This window comes from Lissotriton vulgaris, chromosome 8 (genome assembly GCF_964263255.1).
Source record: "Lissotriton vulgaris chromosome 8, aLisVul1.2, whole genome shotgun sequence".
Lineage (NCBI taxonomy): Eukaryota > Metazoa > Chordata > Amphibia > Caudata > Salamandridae > Lissotriton > Lissotriton vulgaris.
The window spans coordinates 1001885715-1001898707 of record NC_141696.1 but is presented as its reverse complement, the minus strand read 5'-3'; the positions used below and the strand labels follow the sequence as shown (position 1 = coordinate 1001898707).

At 45.9% G+C, this 12993-nt stretch overlaps 1 protein-coding gene across 1 annotated transcript in view; it reads right to left on the bottom strand.

Moving 5' to 3' along the window:
- Positions 1-127: 127 nt before the first annotated feature.
- DIS3 (DIS3 exosome endoribonuclease and 3'-5' exoribonuclease) overlaps positions 128-12993 on the bottom strand; it is a 226601-nt gene continuing 213735 nt past the window's right edge. Inside the window, exons 20-21 of the mRNA XM_086934891.1 lie at positions 11331-11453; positions 128-388 (exon numbers count right to left, since the gene is read on the bottom strand). Of these exons, the coding sequence (XP_086791017.1) occupies positions 302-388; positions 11331-11453 (210 nt within the window). The 3' untranslated portion in view covers positions 128-301. The remainder of the gene's footprint in view (positions 389-11330; positions 11454-12993) is intronic.

Here is a 12993-nt window from a genome sequence, read left to right as displayed (position 1 = left end):
ATTTAAACTTAACCTCCCATGGAGGAACTTAAATCTAAAAATCAAAGGACAAGTCTAGTATTGCCCTATTTATCCATCCATCCATCAACTGAACAGCTCCAGAAGAAAAGCACAGATTTTCCAGCTGCAAAATTATAACCATCACTGTTTAATACAACTGTAAAAGAAATCTTTTAAAATGTGTTTTGACAGAGTACAATGTTAAAATTGCAACCAGAAGTTATCAAATGAGCTCAAAAATTCCATCTCAGTAAAAAACACAGTCCAATTAGTCTGCAATTGATTAGCTGTTAGAACACAGCTATGGTTCCATCTTGCTTTTCTTTATCACAGGTTCACCATTTGTACTTTTCTGTGGAGACGATTTTGGAATACTGATACCCGGGATCTGTTACAAAAGGGAACAAAGGAAAATTATTTATATAAATGCTTGAAAACATTTTTATAATCATTAGCATTTGTAAGAAACAGTTTGATCATATAGTCTATGTATAACTGTTAAATGTATTTGGCAAACTTTGTTGTGTAATAACACAACGATAGAAAAAACGTTGGAAATTAAACTTTAATGTAATGCGGAGTGTAGGAGAGTAGGGTCTGCTTTCCTATGGTCACCCCACTTTTTGCTTTTTACTTCACTGGTTTTCGACTTAATGTGCCTGTGGGCCTGCTAATCAGACCCACAGCCCAGCTGCTCTCTCTCTAAATTCACTACAATTTACTTTAGGTACATTACCAATTGGATACTGGGTCACCTTATGAGCCCCTGTACAGAGGTATAGGTCCCCAGGGCATAGGTGCACCCAAGGCCTACCAGGGGCTGCAGCATATCTTTTGCCACCCCTGGCTGGCCATTCCAATCAACGAGTAATAATGTGGGGATGGCGGCACTCCTAGGTAAGTGTTTCAAATTGGTCAATATTGATACGATAATAGTCGTGTCTTTGGGTGCCAGGGAAAGAGTCCCTCCCGGCCGGTAGGGGCTCAAAATATCAACTCAAGAGTAAGGGGAGTGCAGGAGTCACCCGCACTACTTCCCAAGGCACACCTGTAGGAGCCTTCGTCAGTAGTGCGGGTGACTCCTGCACTCCCCTTACTCTGAGTGGCCATTCATATCGACACAACTGGCTGATCACTCAGCTGGGGCAAGGTGGTGTAATCACTCCTTGCTTAGATATAGTATACCTATATCTAACCTTATGTCTGGACACATATACACCTATAAGTGACTCCTATGGCAGGCCTTAACAATCCTGAAGGCAGAGTGCTTGGTTTTATGTGAGATGGTGTTCTAGCATGAGCTGAGCCTGTCTGCAGCTTTCAGAACCATGTCCTTTAGCTGTTCTGGGATATTGCCATACCATATACTCTTGAGTGCATTATAATCCTCGCGGTTAGATGCTAACTATGGTTTGGCTTTATCGAAACATGTCGAGTAAGGTGTCATACGAATTTAAAACTACCCCCTCGCCCATCCTGGCGACTGGGGTAGCATTCCACCCTTCTAGAGGGAGAAGACATGTTGTTGTAACTATTCCCGGTTAAAGTTAACCAGAGCCTCAGCATCACAAAATGGATGCTGCTGCCACAGACACAAGTCTGGCCTCCTGCTGCTGGGAGCCCTTCCAGCGAGGGAGGCTTGGACAATAGGTTTACTGCCTTGGGAGGTGGTAGCACCACCCCAGACAGGATTTTGTGTATTGGGACAGGGAGGGCTCCAAGGATTGAGACATGCCTGGGGCACACAAGGTGTCCCATGCATAGTCCAGTTCAAACCGGTGCTGGGGCTTTCCTGCCCCAGCTCTGGCGCGAAACTGGACAAAGGGAAAGGGGTGGAACCGCCCCCTTCCCTGGTCCCACCCATAGGAGGAACCTAGCAGGTAATCCAGCCCCTATGATTCGTATATAGGTAGGAGCTGAGTCAATAGGACTTTAGATTATCCTGACTGAAACACTGAAACGAAACTCTGGACCTTCATCACTCTACTTTGGAAGAAGATGACTGAATAATATCCCTTGTGGTCAAGGAGTGACCACCCTGCACAAGCAGGCACCATCCAGCGATCAACAACTTGCTTTGCCGCCGCCTCCCACCGGAGCCCGAGCCCAGAGACTGACAAGAACCGGATTCCCAGACATCCAACAGCCCGATCCACAGTCCCTGCAAAGCTGAGACCCGTGGAGGTGACGAGAAACGTGGGACCGGCCATCTTGAAAAGTCTGCAACCTAACTGTGCAGCCCCTGAGGCCTCCTCGAAGCTGTGCATTGGGGATTGAGAAGCTCCACCCCCGAGCAGCATCTGTGCCAAAGATCAGCCCTGCAAACTCCACGAGTTCTGCGTGGGGCCCTTTTGCATTTTCCTGCTCGACGCGTCTGCCCGGTCACTTGCCCGTTGGCTAGTGGCCATCTTGGCGACGAAACCGAGAAACTACACCGCTGGTATGGTTGCTCCAGACTGGCCCTTGCTTCCCTCAAAAGAAGCATCCCCTCAGACCTTGCTGATCTGAGTAAGAAGCCTACATCGTCTCCTGCGTGGGATGCCTTTGCCAAGGCTTGTTGCCTTCAATCTTGAAGCCGACACCGCCAACAGCGAGAGCCTTCGTGGGACAGTCCGTGCCTCCATCCTGGTCGTCGTCGACGCCTCCTGGTCCATGTGGCTGCAGAGACAAGGTTCCCATCAGCACCCGATTGCAATGCGACATCACTTGGTTCCATCCTGGTCACTGGCTAGTGACCCAGACTCTGTCCCCTCTGCTTTCTGGTCCTCTACATCTTCGATCCACCCTTGGATCCACCCAGACTCTTCTCTTCTGGCCGCCTGCAGCATCTTTACTCCAAGGCTCCATAGATCTCCACGACGAAACCCAACACACTTTTGGACCTATGCACCCGCTTCTTGTGGGTTAGGTAACGCGGGTACTACGGTGCTCCTGTAGAGGTTTACATCCCTAGTGTCCTAGTTTCCAGTGGTTAAGTTCTATTCCAGTCGGAAGGCTTCTAAATCTTTAACTTTATAACTTTTACGCACCCATTGACTTCAATGTGTACACTCGTGTGCTTTTAGACACTGCACACGCATCCCGTGGGCCTCCTGCTCCCTAACTATTGTTAGCTCAGTGTAGCCCCAGCGATTCCCAAGGCCCTAGGCCTTACCGTTGTTCGTGTTGTGGTACTTATACCACTTTTTTGATATATGGTTTGACGGGCCACCCCACCCTATCCATAATTGTGCAACTTTTGTCTATTCTATTAAGTTACTTGTTTTGCGCTTGTGCTTCTGTGCTCATAAAGAGTTTAGGGGTTTGTTTAGAAATAAATACATATATATTTTGAATATATATCTGGTGTGGTGTCCTTTCATTTGGTATTAAAGGGATTTCATATGGTAAAACAGCTGGCTTCACATGCCATCTTGAGTTTAGCCTAAGACTGCTTCGTCCATGCTACCCCTAGGATAGCTGGTCTAGAAGGTTGACTTTACAATCATCACCATAAGGGTTGTTTGGACTGGTGCAAGGTGCTCACTAGAATAGTGAACATCATATATCAGCCCAACTTCTCACATTGGTGTGCAGCGGTTGGGATTTGAGCTTGCTGTTTTACCAATTGGAATATTTGCAATATCGTTTGAAAGATCATACAGGTACCTATAGGTACATATAAAACAAGTCTAGAATACTTAAGTTCTACTGAACTTAGTTGTTGTAGAGCAAAGGGCCTAGCACACCCCAACTACAACTACTAGAGAGGTTTAGTAGGTAAACACTTGTAGGTAGTTGCATCACATCCACCTCACTAGAGAATGTCTGGCATAGGAGAGGCTAGTGGACTCCCTGTGAAGAATAAGATCTACAGGCAACCTGACCATGTCATGGATTGTATAAAGACTGAGGTGCAGAAAATGCTGGAACTGGGAGTGATTGAGCCATCAGAGAGCCCATGGGCCAGCCCAGTAGTCCTTGTGCCAAAACCTCACACCCAGGGTGGTAAGAGAGAGATGAGGTTCTGTGTGGACTACAGGGGTCTCAATGATGTCACAAGGACAGATGCTCACCCAATTCCAAGGGCAGATGAGCTCAACTGACAGATTGGCTTCTGCCAAGTTTTTGAGCACATTTGACTTGACAGCTGGCTATTGGCAAATCAGGTTAGCTGAGGAGTCTAAGGCCAAAACTGTTTTCTCAACCCCAGGAGGTCATTATCAATTTGTGGTAATGCCCTTTGGCTTGAAGAATGCACCTGCCACTTTCCAAAGGTTGGTGAACCAAGTCCTCACTGGGTTGGATGACTTTTGCGCAGCATATCTAGATGATATTGCGGTCTTCAGCTCCACCTGGGAGGATCACCTGATCCACCTGAAGAAAGTTTTGGAGGCTCTGCAAAAGGCAGGCCTAACTATCAAGGCAACCAAGTACCAGATAGGGCAGATAAAGGTTGTGTACCTGGGCCACTTGGTAGATGGGGGTCAGGTTCAACCACTGGAGAGTAAGATCCAGACCATCAAGGACTGGGCTCCTCCAACCACCCAGACACAGGTCAGAGCTTTCCTGGGCCTGTCTGGGAACTACAGGAAGTTTGTTAAGAACTATGGGTCCATTGTGACTCCTCTTAATGACTTGACTTCTAAGAAGATGCCAAAGAAGGTTCAGTGGACAGTAAGCTGTCAAAAGGCATTTGATGACCTGAAGAAGGCCATGTGCTCTGCACTTATCTAAAAGAGTCCTGACTACTCCAAAGAGTTTATTGTCCAAACAGATGCTTCTGAGTTGGGGTGGGAGCTGTGCTTTCACAACTTAATGTAGATGGTCAAGACCAGCCCATTGCTTTTATTAGCAGAAGGCTGACCCCTAGAGAGAAATGCTGGTCAGCCATTGAGAGGGAGGCCTTTGCTGTGGTGTGGGCCCTGAAGAAGTTGAGACCATACTTGTTTGGCACTCACTTCAAGATTCAGACCGACCATAAGCCCCTCTTGTGGCTAAATCAGATGAAGGGTGAAAACCCTAAACTGCTCAGGTGGTCCATTCCCCTACAGGGGATGGATTTTACAGTGGAGCACCGCCCAGGGACTGACCATGGTAATGCAGATGGTCTCTCCAGGTACTTCCACTTAGAACATAAAGACATAACTGGTCATGGTTAGTCTAATGTCCCCGCGTTGGGGGGGAGGGGGGTTGTGTAGGAGAGTAGGGTTTGCTTTCCTATGGTCACCCCACTTTTTGCTTCACTGGTTTTCGACTGAATGTGGCTGTGGGCCTGCTAATCAGACCCACAGCCCAGCTGCTCTCTCTCTAAATTCACTACAATGTACTTTAGGTACATTACCAATTGGATACTGGGTCACCTTATGTACAGTGTACCATAGGTACCCAGGGCATAGGTGCACCCAAGGCCTACCAGGGGCTGCAGCATATCTTTCGCTGCCCCTGGCTGGCCATTCAAATCGACACAACTGGCTGATCACTCAGCTGGGGCAAGGTGGTGTAATCAGCCCTTGCTTAGATAGAAGTGTGGCTCACTGGTTAGAGGAGGCATACCTGGAAGCAGAGGTCAGCCCGGGACCAGGGTTCAATTCCCGGCACGGCGGGGTCTGGAGTCCTAAAATGTCCATGGACTCGACAATTCTCGCTCCGGTGCCTACTCGATTCACGGGTTCACACTCTGCGACTCTGGGCAATAGCTTGCTTAATCTCCACAACGATTCAGAAAAGGGGGGTGGTGATGAACAGAGTATCTGAATTAAGCAGACCACTCTTACCCAGTCCAAAGATCAGGGCTTGATCCATCACAGTTATTTAGCTCACTGCATCATCCCAGCTCAGAACCTGGCTATATGCAAATCCGTCTGTCCCTGGCCCAGTGCATCATGGGAACAGGGCAGACTAAACTACCAAGCCAATTCTTCACCAGAAAGGAGACAAGCTTCCGGGGACCGGTTTCTGGCATTTCAGCCGTCGTCGGCCCGGCTTGCTTGAATCCTAATGGTGCAGTGAGCAAGGGACTCATGTCGGAGTATACCCTGCCACACCTATAGTGGCCAAAAACGATTCAGAAAAGGGGGTGGTGATGAACAGAGTGTCTGAATTAAGCAGACCACTCTTACCTAGTCCAAAGATCAGGGCTTGATCCATCACAGTTATTTAGCTCACTGCATCATCCCAGCTCAGAACCTGGCTATATGCAAATCAGTCTGTCCCTGGCCCAGTGCATCATGGGAACAGGGCAGACTAAACTACCAAGCCAATTCTTCACCAGAAAGGAGACAAGCTTCCGGGGACCGGTTTCTGGCATTTCAGCCGTCGTCGGCCCGGCTTGCTTGAATCCTGATCCACAGTCCCTGCAAAGCTGAGACCCGTGGAGGCGACGAGAAACGTGGGACCGGCCATCATGAAAAGTCTGCGACCTGCTAACTGTGCAGCCCCTGAGGCCTCCTCAAAGCTGTGCATTGGGGATTGAGAAGCCCCAGCCCCGAGCAGCATCTGCACCAAAGATCAGCCCTGCACACTCCACGAGTTCTGAGTGGGGCCCTTTTGCATTTTCCTGCTCGACGCGTCTGCCCAGTCACTTGCCCGTTGGCTAGTGGCCATCTTGGCGACGAAACCAAGAAACTACACCGCTGGTCTGGTTGATCCAGACTGGCCCTTACTTCCCTCAAAAGAAGCATCCCCTCAGACCTTGCTGGTCTGAGTAAGAAGCCTACATCGTCTCCTGCGTGGGTTGCCTTTGCCAAGGCTTGTTGCCTCCAATCTTGAAGCCGACACCGCTGACAACGAGAGCCTTCGTGGGACAGTCCGTGCCTTCATCCTGGTCGTCGTTGACGCCTCCTGGTCCACGTGGCTGCAGAGACAAGCTTCCCATCAGCACCTGATTGCAACGCGACATTACTCGGTTCCATCCTGGTCACTGGCTAGTGACCCAGACTCTGTCCCCTCTGCTTTCTGGTCCTCTACATCTTCGATCCACCCTTGGATCCACCCGGACTCTTCTCTTCTGGCTGCCTGCAGCATCTTTACTCCAAGGCTCCATAGATCTCCACGACGAAACCAGACACACTTTTGGACCTATGCACCCGCTTCCTGTGGGTTAGGCAACGCGAGTACTACGGTGCTCCTGTAGAGGTTTACATCCCTAGTGTTCTAGTTTCCAGTGGTTAAGTTCTATTCCAGTCGGAAGGCTCCTAAATATAGTAACTTTTACGCACCCATTGACTTCAATACACTCGTGTGCTTTTAGACACTGCACACGCATCCCGTGGGCCTCCTGCTCCCTAACTATTGTTAGCTCAGTGTAGCCCCAGCGATTCCCAAGGCCCTCGGCCTTACCATTGTTCGTGTTGTGGCACTTATACCACTTTTTTGATATATGGTTTGACGGGCCACCCCGCCCTATCCATAATTGTGCAACTTTTGTCTATTCTATTAAGTTACTTGTTTTGCGCTTGTGCTTCTGTGCTCATAAAGAGTTCAGGGGTTTGTTTAGAAATAAATACATATATATTTTGAATATATATCTTGTGTGGTGTCCTTTCATTTGGTATTAAAGGGATTTTATATGGTAAAACAGCTGGCTTCACATGCCCTCTTGAGTTTAGCCCAAGACTGCTTCGTCCATGCTACCCCTAGGATAGCTGGTCTATAAGGTTGACTTTACAACCATCACCATAAGGGTTGTTTGGACTGGTGCAAGGAGCTCACTAGAATAGTGAACATCATATACCAGGCCAACTTCTCACACGGAGCATGCACAGATTGTTCATATTCTACTTTTAAGTAATTTACAGCTCTCACAGGATTACATAGATGTATGTACCTGCTCATGTGGCATGTACTGCTCCCTTATTTCAAACTTGTGTAAAATTCAATGAAGTGACGAACGGATATCATTTGCCTAATTCTGGTCAAATCAGATCGCTCCCACAATATAAAACAATGAAAAAGAGACTTGAGTTGTCATTGACTTAGTTCTCTTAACCATTTTTTAAGTTTCGTTTTTTATGATTTGTTTAGCGGTCATTTGGAGAGTTACTTAATATTCCAGTGGTGTCATTTGGTAAAGCAAGCTATTGGTTGTAAACATTATTTAAGATCTGGGCTCAACATTAAAAAGACAAGTAGTAAAAGGGTAGGCTACAGAGTAGATGGAGCTGAGTGAGCCAAGATACTGAGGGGATATGAGAAAATAAATAATAAAACAGTGTTTTGATCTACTTCATAAGTGCCTAATATTATCTGTCTGTGTTACTGTGCTAAGAACACTTGGTTTCGAGTGTTTCTTTCGACCCTTTCACATTCCCTCAAGGAGACACAAGTGTGACACTCCGACACAGAAAATGCCGATAGAGACATCAGCCTGACTTCTTGCCTACGTTGTACAAGGGTGTTTGCTCACGGTCTGCCTAGTCCCATCTGACATCAAATGTTATGCATTCCAATCCTCTGACAGAGACATCTGTTGTGGGCAGTCTTTCTTCACCTAATGGGATCTCCTAAGCTGAACTGCATCATCACCGTTTGTACAGAGGCTTATCTTGGAGTTTAAATGCAAAGTCTAGTGATAACTGTCCAATCTGTTCTATAACTTTATGCTTCAAAAAACACTGGATACCACCCGGGAAGGGTCCCTAACCGACCTCTTTATTAAAACCAAAGACTCATATAGCCACGAATGTGTTTTAGATGGCATGACACCGGCGTTTACACAGAAGATCTTTCTGCAATGGAGGTATGGGTCTCTCCCCCTAAGGTCCTTCACAAAGACTTGGGCTGGTGGATCAGAGACAGGGGAGTGCCCGGCTTGCGCACATAAACTGGAGAGTGACTTACCTGTGGTTTTGTTTTGTGGAGCCTACACCAGAATCAGGAGACACTGGCTGGTCCCTCATCTACAAAACTTGGGCTTCAGAACATACGCTCCGGCTTATAGAGTCCTAAAGACGGATTTATCTGTGCCAACAGTGTTTGCTATGGCAAAATTCCTGACTGCAATGTGGCGGGCGCGTGCACGAATAATTGAGGACACCACAACCTTGTGAAACATCTCTTTCACCTCCCTTGCATTCGGCACAGTTGTTTTTTCTAAAAACTGTATTATACATAGTATCTGGCACAATCACTTTTCTAGAACTGTATTCTAAAATAGTATATTTGTATAATGTTTTTAACATGTTTTTACATGCATTTTAATGATCAAATTACTTGTACATCTTTTATGATCTTCTATGATCGAAATAAAGATTTTTTTTTTTAATTTGATAATTTATTTTTTCATTTCTCAATTTCTTAGTGATCAATTGAAAGAGCTTTTGACGTTGTAGGATGGTGGACAAAAAGTCTTGGCAAAGAGGACATTTAAAGTTTTGGAAGGTTATCAAGTTCTTGCTCTCTTTGCTTGACGTAGCAACTCTTCTTTTACCCAAAAACATTAACTGTACCCAGGGAATCTATTAACCAAAACCAGTCCATAGGGTGAACCCTTTCCAGTTGGACCCCCGGATGCCTATCTCTCAGAATGGAGAACAGACCCACCTGGAAAGGATTTCAAGTCTGTTCACTCTGTTCTTTCCTCCATGCCGCAGACATTGTCCCTCATGGAGCGGTTCTCCAGGTTTTCACAGTGTAGTACTGCAGTTTCTGGGTACTAACTATATGCAGTTTTGCTTTCATACATGTCCTGGACACCTCCATATACTCTGCCTGCCATGTTCTGCTATGTTATCTCCAGCATTCTTGAGCCTACTAAATCATTGCTCCATCAAGAGATTTTAATCCTTGAGCCCAAATCAGAGGTTAGGTCCTAAATGCCGTTAGGTAAGTCAAATTTTTAAAAGGTTGGCTAGGAGGTCAAACACAATTAAGATCGATATGGGTGAGTCGACTGGGCTCCTGCCCTCATCTGAATTTTTGACAGAACTGCAGATAAGGCAGGGCATGGGTGGCAAAGTAGCTAGATACACTCTTTTGAGTCGGATTCTTTAGAGGCATGGGATTCCCGCAGGTCCCAATACCAAATACAGAGCACTGAAACTTGAATGTAAGGAGGCAATATCATCAGGTTAATGCCCACCCAGGGAGCCTTGATCGAGTGACTAGGAGCATACGTGTGGGAAGAGACCATGGACTGACCAAAGCACAGTTCACTTAATGAGGGGTCAGAAATGTTAAAATTATAGAACTTTAATATATTTCAGGATTTTACAGGTTCCATTTCTGAATGAAAAATAGACTCAATGAATATCTACAATCTGTCAGGTGTTCAAGAAGGAGAAACACAAGGGCTAACAATTTGGTGCTGCCAATTTGCTGCTCGTCTCCAGGCAGAATGTGTGAGCACACGTGTCATGAGGTTTGCGGTTTCGGTCTTCCTTGTCTAAGTCACACAGTACCATTTCCAGGATCAAGACTCAGGGGACAGTCCGAATAGGAGGGAAAAGCACCTAACTATCAAGTCATTCTAATTCAGGGGTTATGCTATCTTGATCATTTAAAAAGGTTACTGGTGGGAAGGCGAGGTGGGGCAACTTTCCCTACGTACTGCGTTTGTAAGGGCATTCCTCACCCACTCCCCATGATGCCCTCTCTTGATGTCTGGATCCCCGCCTCATGTGATCTCCTAAGAAAGAGGCCTCTTCCGAGTCTCTGAATGTTCCTTAGGACCCAGCAACCAGGTTTCCCACCTCCCCTGCAAGAGGACAACGCCTCCTAAAACAGATGCAAACTGGCTGGGTTATACCCTCGCACCTTAAGGGATAACATCCAGTTTGTAAGAGGAAGTGTCAAGAGGACCACAAGAGACCCTGGTGCCACCTTAAACCGTTGCGCACAGGCTGATTCAAGGAAAGGAAAAACAGTGAGGTGTCTCTTTGGCCACTAGGCCTCTCAATGACAATTGGAGTGGATTTGCTGCAGGGGCTTCTGCTAGGCATGGCCTTTCACACCATGCCACACCCATCAACTGGGGTTAAGGTTTTCAAAAAGAATGCTATTTTATAATGCTTATTATCCTGGAGGTAAAGAACTAAGTATATGATTTTGTGAGGTACTTGACTTGACTTATCTATTACCTAATTAACCTGCTCATTGATGTAGTTAAACTGTTAATGAAAATATAAATAATATTTTTAAGTGTTTACTTTACAATCTGATAGGGCTAAATATGCGCCTTCATGTGATTATGAACTAGCACCACCCTGTTTGTCAAATAGTACCACCAGTGTCTTGCAATCAATCAACGTGTCTGACTATCTTTTAGGTAATTGTATAGCTGATGTATAATTTTTCATTTTAAAATAGTTTGCAACTACATAAGAGACACACTTATAAACTCAAAAGCTTACCTCTGGCTCTACCAATGCCATGCGAATCTTCTGATGTTGAATGTTAGAAGCATCTAAGGTAATTCTCACTTTAACCTTGTCAAACATATAAAAAGTTGTATTTTCTACTGTAATCGTTGGGATCTGAAAAGAAAAAAACACATGGTTTAAACAGTGAACATAATTTTGGCCAATTCCTTTTTTCTTGCTGTAGCATATGTCTGTCTGAATAATAAACTATTCTGAAGTGTGTATATCTAGGGAATTATGCATAGTCATCTCTGAAAGTTTTAACTGTAGACTAAGATGGCCAGTGAATATTTTCTTGACCCTCTGGAAGAAGTCGACTAACTAAAGGTACAGATGGGCAGCACACCAGAATTCTGGTTAGACAGTCTGCCCTGACAGACCAGGACTAGCCACGGGATTGGCAGTTAACCAAATCCCATGCTGGTGAGCCCAAGTCCATAGCCTCAGTGCCTCATGACAGTGGAGTTCAGACCCTACATCTCTCTCTACTTGTTGATGTATCGCAAATGGTCATGTCAGTCAAGATCTGGACAGACTGACTGAGAATGGAAGGCAGAAATGCCTTGAGCGCCACTCAGACTGCTCTCAGTTCTAGCGGGTTGATATGAAGTACCTGTTAATAAAAAAATACTAAATGCCCCTGATCTCTAGTTCTTCCTGATGTGTGGCACTCCCAAGGATGAAGGCATCCATTACAAACATGGTCATGACTGGTTGAAGGGCAGAAGGATACCGATGAAGTAGATTCTCTTCTACGGTCCACCAGACAAAAGACGCTACAGCATTCTGGGAAATCGCAATGGTGTCTGGCACGTCTCCCCCATGCTGAAACCACTGCCTGCGAAGGCGAAGCACTCATGTGCCAGTGTGCATGCGTGACGAGGAGGATGCAGGAAGACAGAAGACCTAGCAGGCATAAGACCATCAGGACTGGGATTCAAGCTACGTGTTACTGCTTCCATTGACTTGCACTGAGAAAAAGAGTATAAATGAGCATAAAAATGTAAGGATTTTAGCATTACATGCTCCAGCATGACGAGGTAAAACTCTGGTCTGTTGATTAGGCAATTGCCTTGCTTATCTTTGAATGCTTGTTGGCTATTTTTGCATTAAATACATGTTACACATGTCGGTGTGGTTTGCCCAAGTAAAATAGCAGATGCGCGACCACAGTGCTCAAGCTCAACTACCATTTCTCCTGGCCCCCTGCAAGCACCTGCTGGACCCGGTGGTTGCCACTTATGGCTCTGCCTGGCCCATGGTTGTCCCCGACTCGACTGGCGGCCACGCAGGTCACCCAGTAACACTCAGCACAGACAGAAACTCCTCAATCATCAATACAAGAAGTTTTACCTAGACGCCGCAAAAGTATATAATAATAAAACATCCCAACATTGTATGTTCTACTCCTCACTAGATTAAACGAAAATTGGCAGTGTTTGCATTCACAAATAATTTCTGCTTGATCCAGAGTTAAGGACGACAAAAACATATCTATCAGCACATTTTGGTATAGCACAAAACAACACCCACTATTCCCAAAAAAAGAGCACTGAGTTTAACAAATGCAACTATCTTGCTAGTGTTCGTTTTATAGGGGCCACAAAACTGGAAAGACAACTACAAATTTCAAAGTCAATTAAAATGGCAACCT